This window comes from Sparus aurata, chromosome 1, assembly GCF_900880675.1.
Source record: "Sparus aurata chromosome 1, fSpaAur1.1, whole genome shotgun sequence".
Classification (NCBI taxonomy): Eukaryota; Metazoa; Chordata; class Actinopteri; order Spariformes; family Sparidae; genus Sparus; species Sparus aurata.
Window position 1 is genome coordinate 1,580,729 of NC_044187.1, and position 16,251 is coordinate 1,596,979.

At 40.0% G+C, this 16,251-nt stretch overlaps 1 protein-coding gene across 5 annotated transcripts; it reads left to right on the top strand.

Moving 5' to 3' along the window:
- The first annotated feature begins 767 nt into the window (after nucleotides 1–767).
- On the top strand, nucleotides 768–16,193 carry LOC115574083 (NACHT, LRR and PYD domains-containing protein 3-like). 5 transcript variants are annotated; one of them, XM_030405436.1, is made up of 12 exons: nucleotides 768–907; nucleotides 1,058–1,235; nucleotides 4,057–4,230; nucleotides 4,522–4,606; nucleotides 5,483–5,617; nucleotides 5,754–5,807; nucleotides 6,464–8,240; nucleotides 8,347–8,520; nucleotides 9,298–9,471; nucleotides 11,606–11,779; nucleotides 15,069–15,118; nucleotides 15,353–16,193. In XM_030405436.1, exons 3-12 carry the CDS (start codon nucleotides 4,174–4,176, stop codon nucleotides 15,880–15,882), a joined length of 3,210 nt encoding a protein of 1,069 aa, XP_030261296.1. In that variant the 5' UTR covers nucleotides 768–907; nucleotides 1,058–1,235; nucleotides 4,057–4,173; the 3' UTR covers nucleotides 15,883–16,193. The 5 variants fall into 5 exon arrangements, with proteins under 5 accessions (XP_030261296.1, XP_030261382.1, XP_030261551.1 ...); XM_030405522.1 differs by having other exon boundaries at nucleotides 778–807; XM_030405691.1 differs by lacking the exons at nucleotides 768–907; nucleotides 1,058–1,235 and adding an exon at nucleotides 1,677–1,835 and having other exon boundaries at nucleotides 4,522–4,603.
- Nucleotides 16,194–16,251: the final 58 nt, after the last annotated feature.

Consider the following 16,251-nt stretch of genomic DNA (forward strand, 5'->3'; position numbering starts at 1 on the left):
TTTTAGTGTCCCCTAAATGTCTAAAACAACTTGACCTTTGTTCTTCATGTTGATGAGTTGTGTTCTTACTTAATCCCAAATGTTTCCCACAATGTTGAAACCAGAGACTCCACCTAACCCTAACTCCACAAGTTTACTCAAGGTAACGTTTCATCTGATCGCCTGTTGTTGTAACTTCAGGAGAGAGTCAAAGAGTGAGGAAGAAAGTCAGAGGAGAACGTAACAAGAAGAAAACTTTAAGCCACCTTCATCTGCAGTTTATTTGTTGATTGATGTGTTCACCACCTGCATTGTGAGTTTGACCGTGGTGTCACTTGTGCGTCGCCCAAAACAGCCGTAAGCTAACGTTGGCAAACAACAGCACGCAGCGAGGGTTTGAAGTCAGGTCAACCTCTGACTGAATTCATCAACATTTGTGTCTGAGTCACGTCAGATATTTTTCATCTGAAGACAACAACTCCCATGATACTACCCTACTTTAACTTTTTCTTCATTGTTTTAATTGACAGACCAGTCAAGGCAGAAATTACATTGTGTGAATTTAAATTATTTGATCTGAGTGTAACAGATAGAAAAAGGAAACGAAACATTTTGGTATTTTATTTTATTTTATTATTATTGATTTCACCCAAATCCATCACATGATGTGCTTTAGCATCTTTTTACTTGTAATATGGATTACTCAAATTTTTGTGGTTTTATTTTCTTATTTCCCTTCATTTTTACAAACCTGAGCTTTTATTTTGAAAGTCTGCGGATATGACGCGTGTAGCTCCCTTTCCCGGTCATTCTGTTCCTGACATAACAGTTATGTTATTGAGTTTTTAAAGCTAATTTGGGGGCCGTTTTGAGCAAGAGAAAGAAAGTTATTTTCCTGCAATTTCTTCCTGTTTGTGCGCGAGTGAATGTGGGTGTTTTTTGTGGTGTGCATGTGCTAATGCACTCTCCATGTAATAGCCTACATGCTAAATTTATTTTATTATTTTTGTGTTTGGTATTTTGTGGAGAGGATGACTGTCTCACTCACATCCATATGTTTCATGTCACTATCATACAGGAGTAAAGCTTCAGTGTGAAACCACCCTGCGTCCCGTGTTATTGTGCACAGAACACAACGCAGACCGTTCAGGCTACATTCACCGGTAGTTTTTCACAGAGGAACAGATAATTAAGTCAAGATCTCAAGAGCAAGTTCTGCTGATGTGGCCGTGGTCACGATGCTGGCTGTTACCTCGGTAAGTACAATGTTTTTCTTACTCTTGGGTGGTTGGTGGTGTTCTCCAGTCCTTCCATGAGGATGAGAAGCAGGCTTCAATTTCTTTTTGATAATCTTATATAAATGATAACATGGCAGAAAAAAAGTCATGCATACAGGAAGGTTACATTTTTATTGCTGAGACATATCATGAACAACACAATGAAATTGTGAGGTAATGTTGTCGTGTGGTTTCACTTCTTTTACTTTTTCCAGCTTGTCCTTTAACTCTGTGCCACTTCCTTTCCTTTCCTGTTGCTTCCTTTCCTTCTCTTAATCATCCTTTGCCTGTATTCCTTCATTCCGTCTCAGTCGTCTCAACACTGCAAATGAAATGGCAGCTTTTTGTAAAAGTTAGCTGAGGACAACAGTCTAAGGAAAAGAAGCAGCTTGTGTCTGCCTTGTCTGACTGCACTGCAGCTTTGTCACCAGCAGATGTCGCTCACGTCACATTGACTGAGTTACCTTTATTCTGAACTTCATACTGAAAAGAAGGACTTCCTGTTAACAGAGCAGGAATCCTTCCTCACATGCCAGAGATTAACGTAGTTTGAACAAAGACCAGGAAGCAGCCTCTGAGGTTTGTTGTTGATTTCAAACTCTAATAGTGACTAACTACAGTATGAAACTGTGTTTTGTCTTCTGTTTTCAGACTCTTGAAATGTCTTCCCAGTTATGTTTTATTGTACATCTCAGGTTAGAGAATCTGGGTGAACGAGTGCAGAGCTGAGAACCAGTTTCCAGATTTCAGCTTCTGCTCAGGCACAAGTTCAGTCCGGTGTTTGGGATTAACACGGGTCTATGTTAACTGGCGACCGTCAGCCGAATGCATCTGTGGTCGCCGTAGCTACAACAGATGTTGAAAACGGGAAGAGAAGACGTAACTGTCCTCTGATCTGCCTCTTTGTTAAGGTTTTCTCTGTGCAAACATACCTGATACGTGTTCGGGCTCCTGTTTGATTAAACGTGTCTAACCCTCTGTCGCTGTATCAAAGTTGCTGGTTGTTACGGAAGACGTTATAAACTGGAAAAAGGAGAGCTGCTCTTCCTGTGAATGTGTATCTCTAATAAACCTTTATTAAATACACATACTCGTCTCTTCTCCCTGTTTGAGTAAACACGCATCACATAGAGGAACTATGGAGCCCTTTTAAACAAAAGAAAAAGAAAAAAGAATTACAGGACTTGAACTCACATTCACTGAGGGAAAAAAAACACCAGCACGGTAATCAATCCACTATGCCAGTCAGATCACTCAGGTGACTCGCGGTATCACCTATTTCACTCCTCACAGCGGACACACAGCCCCCTTTGGGTCACAGGAGGAGGCCAGATCAACTTGTGGCCGCAGTGTTTGTTCACTGTGTCTGTACGGTTATTTATAACACAAATTAGATTTTCCAAAAGAATATTGGTAAAAACCTTCTATAATGAAGTAAAATGAAATAAAATGCTTGAATGATGGAAAATAACTGAGTGTATCTTAGATTTTGAGCAGATTAAGAGGAGGACAGTTTTCATAAATTTTGGTATTGTCCAGTTGTTGCATCTTTTGGGCAGCAAGATTGTCATTCCTACACATGTAAAGGGGCCTATAACATAATCTCACAGATGAAAACATACATTGATTATATTTTCGATGCATTGACATTGTGGTCACAAGTTGACCTGGCCACCTTCTGTGCCCAAAAGGTGTCTGTGCTTATGATGTGAGGCTATGCCGTCAGTGAGTGGATTGATTATCACGTGACAGGCTGCTTTTTCCCTCAATTAGTCTAAGTTTGAGTCCCATATTTTATTTTTTCTGCGGTTTTAAACAGAGGCTGGCAAATTGGGGGTCTGTTTTGTTCTGCGAGGTGGCAATGTGCCGGCCTCTGCGTGAGGTGGGCGGAGGTGTGGATGACCTGCACTGTTGTGCAACCCACAGGAGTTTTAAAACCAGGAAACAGCTGATCACAGCAGTCAGTCCATCACTTCATCCGTGGACATTAAGATGAACAACTGGACAGCCGCTGAGATCCAGGAGATGCTAGCGTCTCCTCAGTCTCTGTAGCTGTTTGGTTGTTTTAGCTTGTTGTTGTAGCGGCAGCTTGTTGTTCACAGCCCAACTTCGAGCTTCACGTCATGTCACATGTTTACGCCTACCTCAGAGGCGGCTTTTGGAAAAGGAGGAAGATTACTCCTCCGTTTTAGAAAGACAGGCTATAGTCCTGTGTTAATCCAAAACACCGGTAAGACAGCAGCCCATTCCTGTTTTTAATCTTTCTGACTGTTTATAACCACTGTGGTGTCAGGGATCTTTTACAGTGAGCTTTGTCTTGTAGATTGTATTCCTGATGCTGTGATATGAACAACTATGTCTGAAGCTGAGAGAAATACTGAACACAGAGGAGCCAGTTTGGATCAAGTGAAGAAAACATTAACAGATCCTGACTTGTGTGAAGTCTGTCTGCTGCTTGAATCAGCCATTCATCATATGAACAGTCAGTGCTGATGTTTAAACTCTGATAGTTAAAGACACAATACATGAGAGGACTCACACTAAGAAAGTTTTCAGAATTATTAGTCAGATTTTATGTGCAGCTGTTACAAAGGGCCTCAGATAATAAAGATAACAAATAATCACAATATTAGAACCAATCAGAGGTCTGTATATTGAATGATGAGAAATACTGCAGTACCCTCAGTAAATTTCAAACTACTGAATACAGTGTTCCCTCCTTTTACAGACACTGTAAATTCAACACATTTATGACCTAAAACATGTTTGAATAAATATTCTGTTTGTGTTTCCTTGTTAGTCTCAAGTTAACAGTCAGTCTGCAGTGAACTGGACTGTGAGAGAGTTCAACAAGATGCTTCAGTGTCCAGGGTTTGTGCACCAGAACAGAACCTGAACCATTCTGCCTACAGTCAGGATGGAAGCCAAAAGAAGAAACGCCGACTGTCAGGATGACTGTACAACAAGTCAAAGTGTAAGTCTTTTCATTTTTAATGTGTAGAATCAGCAATAATAGTAATAATAATACTAAACAAAGCTATACATGTTTCCCTCATTGTTCATATTGTTCAAGTTTTGTGTAAAAAAAACCCTTTACGAGTGTTTCTGTTTCTACCACATTTATAAAATAATGTTCTAGATGATGCTTTTATGTCACCACTAATATCCAAATCAAACCTCTGTCCTTCAGAAGTGTTTTGTGACATGAAATCTAATTTAATTTTAGTTCCTTGTATTTATCTTTATTTTTTCTTTACTTCTAAAGTCAGAGGAGGAGTCAGTGAAGGAATTCAGAGATGGAAATGGGTCAACAACCAGCCGGGCGGTGGATCCAAAAACATCACGAGGTGGTAAGATGGTTTCTTACTTTCCTCATTAAGTATCACTGATTTATGTACTTGTGTACTTGCTCTAAAACAAACAGTTTGTGGAAAGATGCTCAGAAATAATTATGCAGTTTGTGTGTCTGTATCGCCGAATGTGAGCTTGTGAAAAACATACATCAATACAATTACATGTATAAACAAGTAAATAATGTAACAGATAAGAACTTCTCCCTCAGTTCTCAGGTTCAGGTCCTGGTAGTCGTACTGCTAACTTCATGGTCAGCTCTCCTTTGAATGAAAAGCTTTCATGTCAAAAGTTTAACATGTGACATAATGTTGGGGGGCTGAAGTGTTCAGGTTGTTTTTAGTCAGGCAGAATTTCCTCACCATTGTTCTGTCTTAGTATTGGATTGCATCATATTGGAAGGTGTTATTGTAGTTTTTCATCATCATCTAAAAATGAATTACAGTCAGTGTTGGGGAGCAGCCAAGCTACTAGCATAGCTATTTATTTATGATTTTCAAAATCATGTAGCGTTTCCATCAGCCTGCTTTCTTTCTTCTAAATAACATGAAGCAGGACCAAATCTACAGGACTGTTTTATCCTCTCGTGAAGGACAAAAGCTGAAAAATGTCTGTTGCTTCAACACAAGCTCAGATTCATGTACCATATAATGTCCACTGTGACATGACCAGAGTGGAATCTGCATTGTTCTGTCTGAATATGAGGTTCAACAACTGGCCTCACCAAGAGGCTTCACTAGACTTTATTTGTTCTTAATATTTCAGGTCAGTCTGCTCTAACAAAATAGAATCTGTGAACCCCCTTAACATAGTTCAGACAGTAACAAAAGGAAAGTGAGTTATGGTTCCTAATTATTTTGTCTATTTTCTCACAGCTGAAACTCAAGTGGGAAGCACAATGCTCAACGCAGACCATTCAAGTATCATCTTTACTCCTCAGATGCCAAATGCAAACGTTGGAAGAGACATTAATATCACCATTAACCACAATACCACCATTAACAACACAGGTAAATGTTCCCCCTGAATTAATACATTAAATTAAAAACTTTTATACTTGATGTTGTGCTTGCTTGAAATGTAGCCACCAAAATACCTTTTAAAGATTCAGGATTTTTCAAAAGATGTGGTATGTTTCTGTTTCAGACCAACCTCCAAACAGAACAGATGAGACCACTGATGTTTCTACCAAAACCAAAGGTATTCAGCTGTTTAAACACATAAAAACATACAACATACCTGTATATTTGACACCGAGTACCGATCCGATACTTCTATAATACATTAAAAAAATGAAGAGCGAAGAAACAGATCCAGGATGTCCCTTACTTTTTATTTTATTCACCTTATTTTATCATTTAACACTTATCATAGGTGTGATTGGCAATTGACAAAAAAGCAGGAATATGTACGGCTCCACTATGTCTCTCTTTACATTTATTTTGTCCTGTTGTTGGCTTCTGCTAAGACAGAAAAAGTTCGCCCCACATGTCCAAAATAGTTCATTTTGAATTATGAACTATGAACTGAACTAGTTCATTTTAAAATTTGTGAACTGAACTTTGAACTAGTTCATGTAAAAAGTAAACTTTCCCAACACTGCTGGCCTGTTCACTGTCGTCTAGATTGCTCACATGTCCCACCTCGTGGTTGTTGGTGACCACTGCAGCTAATGCAAAATCAGCTGGAGATAGAATAGAACAGATGTCCCCCTCCTTTTCTGCTGTATTGTGGCACCTTCAAAGCCATGGCAATTTCATCCTCTGAAATGAGAAACATCTGTAGTATTTGCTAACTTGGAAGAGTACGAGAAAATAAATGTCATTCATGTAACTATGATCTCATTTATCTTTTAGGAAACATCCAAAAGTGCCAAGCTGATCTAAAATTTTACCTTGAATCTCAAACTAAGAATCTGTTTCAAGGAACAAAAAAAGATGGATCATCAACTCCTTTGAACAAGATCTATACGGAGCTTTACATCACAGAAGGAGAGAGTGGAGAGGTTAATAGTGAACATGAAGTTGTTGAATTAGAATGTAAAAGCAGTTCGAGTGAGCAGAAGAAAATCAACCTCAATGACATTTTTAAACCGTTACCAAATGAGGAAAATCCTCCCCAGAGAGTTCTGACCAAGGGAAACGCTGGGATTGGAAAAACTGTCGCTGTTCAGAAATTCACTCATGACTGGGCAACTGGAACAGCCAACCAGACTACTGACTTCATATTTCTTTTGACATTCAGAGAGCTGAATCTAATACAAGATAAGTGTTGGAGTCTGACAAAGTTAATAGGTCACTATTTTAAAGAAGTGACGGATTTAGAAACCTCAGATTACAACAGTTCAAGTATTCTGTTCATCCTTGACGGTTTGGATGAAAGCAGACTGCCTCTGGACTTTAAGAACAATGAGACGTGCCGGAAAATTACAGACACTACAACATTAGACTGCCTACTCACCAACTTAATCAAAGGGAAACTGCTCCACAAAGCCTCAGTCTGGATCACAAGTAGACCAGCAGCAGCCACTAAGATTCCCTCCGAGTTCATCGACAGGATGACCGAGGTTCAAGGCTTTAATGATGAGCAAAAGGAGGAATACTTTCAGAAGCAAGTCCATGACAAGGATAAGGCTCAGAAGATCCTCAATCATCTTCAGTCAAAACCGTTAAGAAGTCTGTACATCATGTGCCACATCCCAATCTTCTGTTGGATTTCAGCCACTGTGCTCCTGAGTCTCCTTACAAAAACCCCTGAAGGTGACCTACCGAAGACTGTGACTGAACTGTACACACACTTCTTGATCATCCAGACAAAATGGAAACATGAGAAGGATTATCAGAAGGATGATGAAAAGGATGAAACAGACAAAGATGTGGTCATGAAATTGGGAAAGCTGGCATTTGAACAGCTGCAGAAGGGCAACATAGTATTCTATGAAGATGACTTGAAAAGTCAGATTGATCTGACAGAAGCTGCTGTCAATTCTGGAGTTTGTACACAGCTCATAAGAAAAGAAGCTGGTCTTCACAAACAAGTGATGTACTCTTTCATACATTTAACTGTTCAGGAGTTTCTTGCAGCTCTGTATGTGTTACAAACCTTCATAGATAGCGGAAAGAATCTGCTTCCAAGCAAGGAAGGTGTGAAAGGGCCATCAGAAAACAGGAAACCTCCCTTCCATCTCCTCCAGAAGAGAGCAGTGGATATGGCTTTAGACAATGATCATGGACAATGGGACTTGTTCCTGCGCTTCCTGCTTGGTCTTTCACAGGAAAAGAATCAGATGCTTCTTCAGGGAGTATTTGGAGACGGAGGAAGACATCTAAACAAGCAGACAATCACCTATATTCGCACGAAGCTGAAGAATAAGAAATTGTCCTACACTAACAAAGTTATCAATCTGTTCCACTGTTTAAATGAGTTGGGTGACCAGTCTCTGCTAGAGCAAGTCCAACAGTACCAGAACTCAGGAGATGTTGGTGAATTCTCACCCTCACATTGGTCAGCTATGGCATTTCTGCTGCTTTGTTCCAATGAAGACCTGGATTTCTTCGACCTGAAAAAATACTCCAGATCAGATGAAGTTCTGGAGAGGCTGCTGCCTGTGCTCAAAGTATCAAAGACAGCTTTGTAAGTGTTCAACCTCAAGATACCCAGCTGCTCTAAAACTGGTTGTGTTTAAATATAGGAGAGACTTTTTGCAAAATGTTGACTGTCATTTTGTTTTTCTCTTTAGGTTAAGTAACTGTAACCTCACAGACAGATGTTGTAAGCCTATTTCATCAGTTCTCAGCTGGAAGTCTTCTGGTCTGGAGGAGTTGGACCTGAGCATGAATAGACTGCAGGACTCTGGACTGAAGCGAATCTCTGATGGCCTTAAAAGTGCTAACTGCAAACTTCAGTCACTTAGGTAAGAACACCCAGATGAATGGTGTGTTTGTGGTGATTTTTGATGCAAATTATAAACATAGTGGGACACTTAAAGTGGGAGTGGTTCTCTTTTCTTTCATGTCGTAAATGTTACAGTGAACATACAACAGATGTTTCCCTTTAAATGTCTCATATCCAGAAGCGATTATCTGTATTTCCCAACAAACTTCCAACAAATCCAACATTTGCATTAAACATACATATTTTTTTTAATAAAATGATCACATGCTATGTGCTAAAGAACAACCTTAGCTTGAACACATCACAAATTAGAAATAGGGATTCTAAGCTTTGAACAGAACACCACCCCTGTCTGATCATTGTGTGTATTTTATTGGAGAAAATCTAATGGCCACATTGAATTCATTGAACTGTAGCTGCCTATTGCAGGTAACTGTTGTTCTACAGCTACACCAGCCGGGAACAGCTCACATTCGAGCAGTGCAACCTGTAGCATCTTTTTTTTCCATCTGTAATTGTGACGTAAAGTGACTTCAATGAGCGTGTTTCAGTTGTTGGCACAGTGTGTCCTGTGGTAGGATTATCTAATAATTTTCACAGACTTTTTTGGGTCAGATGTAAAGAACTACTGTAATTACTCAAAAAAAGTTAACTATTTATATAAGTTAATTTATTTGGTTTACAATAGTGTTTTAGACTACATTAATATAGAAATTGTTTCCTGCTTACTGATACTGAAGAGATTTGCTAAACTGTAACATAAAAAGAAAATATTTTTGTTTTCTCTTTTTCTAAGTTTAAATCACACCGGCCTTACAACAAACTGCTGTCATGAGTTCTCATCAGTTCTCAGCTCCAAGTCATCTTGTCTGAGAGAGCTGGACCTGAGTAACAACGACCTGCAGGATTTAGGAGTGAAGAAGCTGTCTGTTGGACTGAAGAGCTCACACTGTAAACTGGAGACTCTCAGGTCAGGATTTAGCTTTTTTACATTTTACACATAATAATCCTCTGAAGACAATGGATTTGATTCATGTAATTTGTATGAGGATGTTTTCCTGATGATTACTTCGTGTTTTTGTTTATTTACAGCACAACAATAATATTATTGGCCAAATCTCTATCTGTCATCCATCAGCCATGTGACTGTGGTTCGCCTACTCACCTTTACTCAGCTCTTATCAACAGTGAAAACTTTTTTTAACTCGAATGCGCTCAGCAAGGCTAGATGATGTTAAATAAGGTGAGCAGGTGAGCCACAGTCAGTGGGCTGATGGAGGACAGAGACAGATTTACATTTGGCCAAAAATATTTCCAAAATGAATTCCATTATTATTGTTTTCTGCCTGACATTGACCACCTCATTACATGCAATGCATTGTGTTCTCGTGTAGTAAGCTTAGAAACTGAAAGCTGGATTGAATTAGCAGTCGGATAGATTTTTTTTTTTTTTTACTTCAGTTTTTAATGTTGTTTTCATTTACAAACACTGAAAGAACAACACTAACAATAATACCCCCTCCCCCCCAAAAAAACAAAACAAAACAAACAGTAAAGGGAGTCACTTTGTTGAATATTTCAGTCTTCGTTTCCCAGGTCCTCGTGTCTATCACTGTTTGAGTTCTTGTATATAGTCCATTTCTCCCATTTTTGTTCACCCTGTACCTCTTGTAGTCTCATACGAAATGTCATCTTCTCCATTATGTATATTTCCTTGACAATTGCCATCCACTGATCTTGGTTAGGTGGGTCTACCTTACACCAATTTCTAGTTATAGCTTTCTTACTCGCAATCAATAGTATCTTTACCAAATATCTATCTCCAATATGTATTTGTCCTTCATTCAGGTTACACATGTACAGAGTCTCACAGTTCATGGGGATATTATATCCCAGTATCTTCTGAATGACATTGTGTACCATTCCCCAAAACCTTACAATTTTATTACATTTCCAAAAAATATGAGCATGGCCTGCTTCTAATTCGCCACATTCTTTCCAACACAAGTAATTGGTTTTTGAATATTTATTTTTTATTTTAGGTGTAACAAAGAATCGTATCAGGTTTTTCCACGAGAATTCCCTCCATGACTGTGAGCTGGTGGTGGTTTGATGTGTTTTCCACATCTCTTGCCATTGTTGATCCGTAATATCTATGCTGAGTTCCGATTCCCATTTTTCTTTTACATATTTTGTTGAATTTTTATTTACTGTCAATGCTTTATATAATGCCGATATAATTCTAAAAGAAATTCCTGCGTATGATTTGATTAGAAGTTGAGTTACACCCCACACTTCCATGGAGGGATCTCTTCTGATTTTCTTCTTGTAATAATCCCTTAGTTGTAGATATCTATGAAAGTCATGTTTCCCCAGATCGTATTTATCCTTCATATTTTGAAAACTCTCCAGCTCCCCTTTCTCCTCTAAAGTGCACCATGCTGTGATTCCCTTAGTTAACCATGTTTCGAATGCCCTGTCATATTCGTTTGGTTTGAAACTACTATCAAATGCCAGCCATTTTAGTTGGTTGATATCCTTTATCTTGTATTTTTGGACAACTCTGAACCATAGATCTAAAGTGAAAGAGGTAATTGGGTCTATGTTTCCCTGTATTTTTTTGTAGATTTCTTCATCTCCAATGATGCTCTGAATTGGGTACCCAGCAAATTCCTTTTCCATGTCTTTCCACTTAGCCACGTAGTCCAGCCCACACCAACATACTATTGATCTAAATTGGGCTGCATGGTAATATTCCTTTAGTTTTGGGAGACCCATACCTCCCCTATCTTTTGGTAGCTGGAGAGTTTCGTACCTTACTCTGGGGCGTTTTCCTCCCCAAATAAATCTAGATATTACTCTATCCCAGTTTACAAATTGAGTTTGTTTTTACCTCTATAGGTATAGCAGTCGGATAGATTTACGTATGTGGATCCTATCTTTAATGTCAGTTGTGTTGATATGTCAGTGTTTTGTTTCACATCTTGTTGTGCTGCTCGTGAGTGGTCAGGAATAGGTAACTGCAGATTGCACTCAAAATTCACACAGACAGTGACAAAGAGATCAAAACAAATCATTGTGTGTGTGTGTGTGTGTGTGTCCAGGCTATCAGGCTGTCTGATCACAGAGGAAGGCTGTACTTCTCTGGCCTCAGCTCTGAGATCCAACCCCTCCCATTTGAGAGAGCTGGACCTGAGCTATAATCATCCAGGAGACTCGGGAGTGAAGCTGCTGTCGGCTGGACTCAAGGATCCAGAGTGGAGACTGGAGACTCTCAGGTACGAACAGACAACAAGAACTCACACACTGTTCCTCTGTCACACTGACAAGCTGAGGAGTGTTGGTTCACAGTCTGAACCAGCAGCACTGCTGATATCAGTGAAGACAGTACTAGACTGGACACCCTGGCTGTGTCAGCAGTGTGTGAGGCAAAACGGCGTCAATCATGCTTCTCACTTGCTTGTCAACCGAGGCTGCAGAGGCATATAGAGATTCTGAGTCTCACCTATTTTTACCACAGTGCGTGCAGTTCTATGCAAAAATAGGCCTAAAAATGACCTCTAGACTGTCATATGGAGATCATGCCATCGTTTCAATACAGTTTGAATGTCTTTATCTGTGGAATATCTCATAGACATGAAGGGAATACACACAACAGGTGATGGGCAGTTTTTTACCTGTGAACTTTTTTTTCGTTCTCTCCCTCTCTTTGCCCTTCCCACTTTCTCACATTTATTTATTTATTTATGTTGTTTGTTTCGGACATGTCAATTCATAAGCATCACATTTCATCATTGTTCAAATAATACAACACACATGGCCGAAAGGGAAAAGCGGGAGAAGCCAAAGCTTATCAAGTCCCGCCCCCATTCTGTGACTGTAGCCCTTTTTACACAGCGTCTCCGCATTTTCTCCGGAGTGGTGTTTCGCCAATTCTCCGCCGATGGTGATTCATACAGAGCGAAGCATCTCCGCCTTCACGTGTGTAATTCACACAGAAAGCCGGCGCTGCGGCTCCTAAAGAGGCGTGACGGTACACGTCATGTTGATGACGTCGGTGTTCCCCCAGGTGTTCCCCCAGGTGTTCCGCTGTTAATCCAAACCCATGGACAGTTTATAATCATATGGATGCTGTTATAATGTGTCGTGATTGAGATCCTGACCCACCAAACATCCTGGAAAGTGACGAAGTTACGTTTTTCGTGCTAAATTACATAATTATACATAATCACCATCAGTAAACAGGACGCTGTCTGACTCTGTCACTCGCGGGAAGGAGGCTGTTTTCTGGGGGAAAGTTCCCTGAAGTCTCGGTCCAGAGGACTGACGGTCGCGGTGATTTATTTCCGTCACAAACACTTGGTGAGTTAAAGTGTTTTTGCCGGTGACAGACGCTGTTTTTTGGGCAGAAATATGAGGAAGAGTCAGTAGGACAGGCAGGAGGACAGACACTTCTCCACGTACAGCTGTGGTATTTGTTTTCCTCATGTAAGTTGCCAAAGACAGTTACAGTTACTTCGTTACTTTTGTTCGGTCCTGTAACGTTGCTTTGTGGGACATTTCATTTCATTTGTATTTAGTTGAGTGAAGGACCTGTGTAGTTATCAGACAGTCAGACCGACACGCCCCCGCTCCGCGCCTCCGGATTATCTGTTCACACTGCGACGGCTCACCAATAATGCGGCCCTGATACTACCTCCAGAGGCGGATCAGCGCCGGAGCGAAATTTCCCCCCTCTCCACATCTGAAACTTTCACACAGAGGAGGGTGCGGAGAATTGGCGCAGGATCCCCGCATGCTTACGGCAGTGTGAAAGAGGATTGTGTTACATGTCAGGTGTCTGGTAGAAACTCTTTTTATTGAATCATCACAACAGGAACTAGTAGTTGAGGCATATTGTGTGTAGAAGTGTGTGCATGTGACTAAAGCTGAGCAGAGAGCAGAAGGTTCTAATTATCTTGTACATTGTGTTCACAGCTTTCTGTTACAACGACAGTTTCAGCCACGACATGTAAAATACTCAATAATATTAAAACAAGTTGCTTGCAGTTAATAACTGATGTGTTTCACAGAAACTGAATGAGAGAAAGAAAAAAAGAACTGTTTCTTTGACTAGTCTGGCTGATTTCCAGTTGAAAACAGTTTCATCGGTACAGAGTAGGGGTAGTGAAAAAAATCGATAATCGATTATGAATCGATTATTACATTTCCAAAGATCGATTTTTTATTTTTATTTTTTTTTAAATTGTAATACAAACTGGAGTCCTCCTCTTACTGGCTTCCGCTACATGGTCCACAGTCTGGAGCCAAGATATGTTATTCCATCCCGGAGCTTTTTCACACTTAAATTGATTCCAAATCTTTACAAGGAGACAAGGCTTTCTGTGCAAGAGTCCCTCAACTCTGCTCACAGGGTAGCAATAACCTGCAATGCCTGGACATCCAGAGCTACAGTCTCATATGTGACCATACAGCTCATTATGTCAGAAGTCCGGCTGCTGAGCTTGGCAACTTTCTTTTAACAGTGAAAGACTGCATTTAAAACAGTAAAAAATAATAATTTGGATATTATAGTTACAATATATACAATATTGAAGGTGCTGTGAGGTGTTACTCAAAAGAGAAGTAAAATAATACAGCAGCTGACTGATGTTAAATGGAAGATCAATAATCATTAATAATTGAAAATCGAATCGATAATCATTAATAATCGAAAATCGATTTGTATTCGAATCGAGACTTCAATAATCGAAATCGAATCGGGAAATTGGGCTGATTAACCACCCCTAGCACAGAGTCCGTCAGTCTGAACTGAACAGAACATCTGTAACCACTGATGTCAACAACAACTAAATTTGCAGCAGACACAAATTAAGCGTCAGTTTCCTGAAACATGAATGAAGCTGTAAAAAGCAGATTTCTTTGGTTGAGTTGTATATTTGTGTCTTCACCTCTGGTTTGTTGACTCTGTCTGCTGTATTTAAAGGAGCTGAGAGGAGCTCACCTGCTGACTCTGTGTTCGCCCTGTTCATTTCTTCAGCCTCTCGTCCAAATCCTGTTTTTTTCTTAAGACCATTAACCCATTTGTGCCTGCTACTGAAATGTTTAATTTCCTTTGGAAGTGTTCTCTGGACTAACACAAATCTGAAGAGTTTTTTTTAAATCGGTCTCACTTCTTGGCTGAAAAGTGAGTTTTTCTGATCATAGGATAATAAGTCATTATCAGTCATACAGCAGGTGAACACATTCACTTGAGGAGCCGCTCTTTATCATTTATAATGACTTAACATTCAGAAATTAACATTCCAACCTACTCATCTAAAATGTACATGAGGTAATAAGAAGATGTGGATATGACTGAAACTTTCACTGAACTGCTCGACAGTGAAAGAGGAGACAGTGCAGACAATAGTAATGATGAGGGATGTTTTTAAATTGACCATTTATCAGTGAAGAGAGCTAGATAATGTTGCTGAACTGACAACTGTGAAACATGGAATCAAAGAGATAATGTTCTCAGTGGAAGAGGACCTGGAAGGATCATTCTGACTCTGTTTCTTCCTCCAGGGTGGAACATGGTGGAGAGCAGTGGCTGAAACCTGGTGGTCTGAAGAAGTGTAAGTGTGTGTTCACTTTGATTGATGAAAACAAGGCAGCACATGTTAAAGTAGTTTAAATCTAAAGCTTGTGTATCTGCATTCAACTGTCAGTTTGAAAGAAGATCCAAAAAGATGAGTCATTGTGAAGTTTTGATCTAATTAACAGTCAGTCTGTTAATAAAGCAACTAATAAACCATCAGCTGTGTTAGATGATAAACTGCTGCTGTATTGTGTCTTGTTCTCTCCATCAGATGTCTGTGAACTCACAGTGGACACAAACACAATAAACAGAGAGCTCAAACTGTCTGACAACAACAGGACAGTGACACGTGTGAGAGAGAAGCAGCCATATCCTGATCATCCAGAGAGGTTTGACTTCTGGCAGCTGCTGTGTAGAAATGGTCTGACTGGTCGCTGTTACTGGGAGGTCGAGTGGAGAGGGGATGTTGATATATCAGTGAGTTACAGAGGAATCAGCAGGAGAGGAAACAGTGATGACTGTTGGTTTGGACGGAATGATCAGTCCTGGAGTCTGAACTGCTCCGATGATGGTGGTCGTTACTCTGTCTGGCACAATAACAGAAGTACAGTCCTCTCCTCCTCCTCCTTCTCCTCTGGCTCTAACAGAGTAGCAGTGTATGTGGACTGTCCTGCTGGCACTCTGTCCTTCTACAGAGTCTCTGACTCACTGATCCACCTCCACACCTTCAACACCACATTCACTGAAGAACTTTATCCTGGGTTCTTGTTCTGGTCATCTGGTTCCTCAGTGTCTCAGTAGGAGGGACACACACACACACTGTAGTAGTGGTGATGAACTTTATATCATCAGGAGGAGGAGATGATGACTATATCCAGGTATATGATTCAATTTAATCTGAATCATCACCTCGGGATTCGGAAGTCACATAATTTGTGGTCCGGCAAATGTGGCCATCTTTGTAGTCTTTACCAGGGACTTCCTGCCACACACACATATACACCGCCACCCATTTATATTGTTGGCTTGCTTATATTTTTGATGTTGCTAGTTGTGTTAAAGTAGGTGATTTGTGTTTTTTGGCTTTAATAAACACTGTTGATTAAAACTGAGCAGCATCTGTGATTATTTTGCACATCTCATATTGTAATAACAGCTGTTTGAAATGGT

Bases quoted from the DNA above. Each gene is read 5' to 3' on its own strand.
- LOC115574083 (XM_030405436.1), top strand. From the start codon at position 4,174: ATGGAAGCCAAAAGAAGAAACGCCGACTGTCAGGATGACTGTACAACA. The intron at 5,618-5,753 runs GTAAATGTTCCC...TTTCTGTTTCAG, and splicing joins TACCACCATTAACAACACAG to ACCAACCTCCAAACAGAACA. The intron at 8,241-8,346 runs GTAAGTGTTCAA...TTTTCTCTTTAG, and splicing joins AAAGTATCAAAGACAGCTTT to GTTAAGTAACTGTAACCTCA.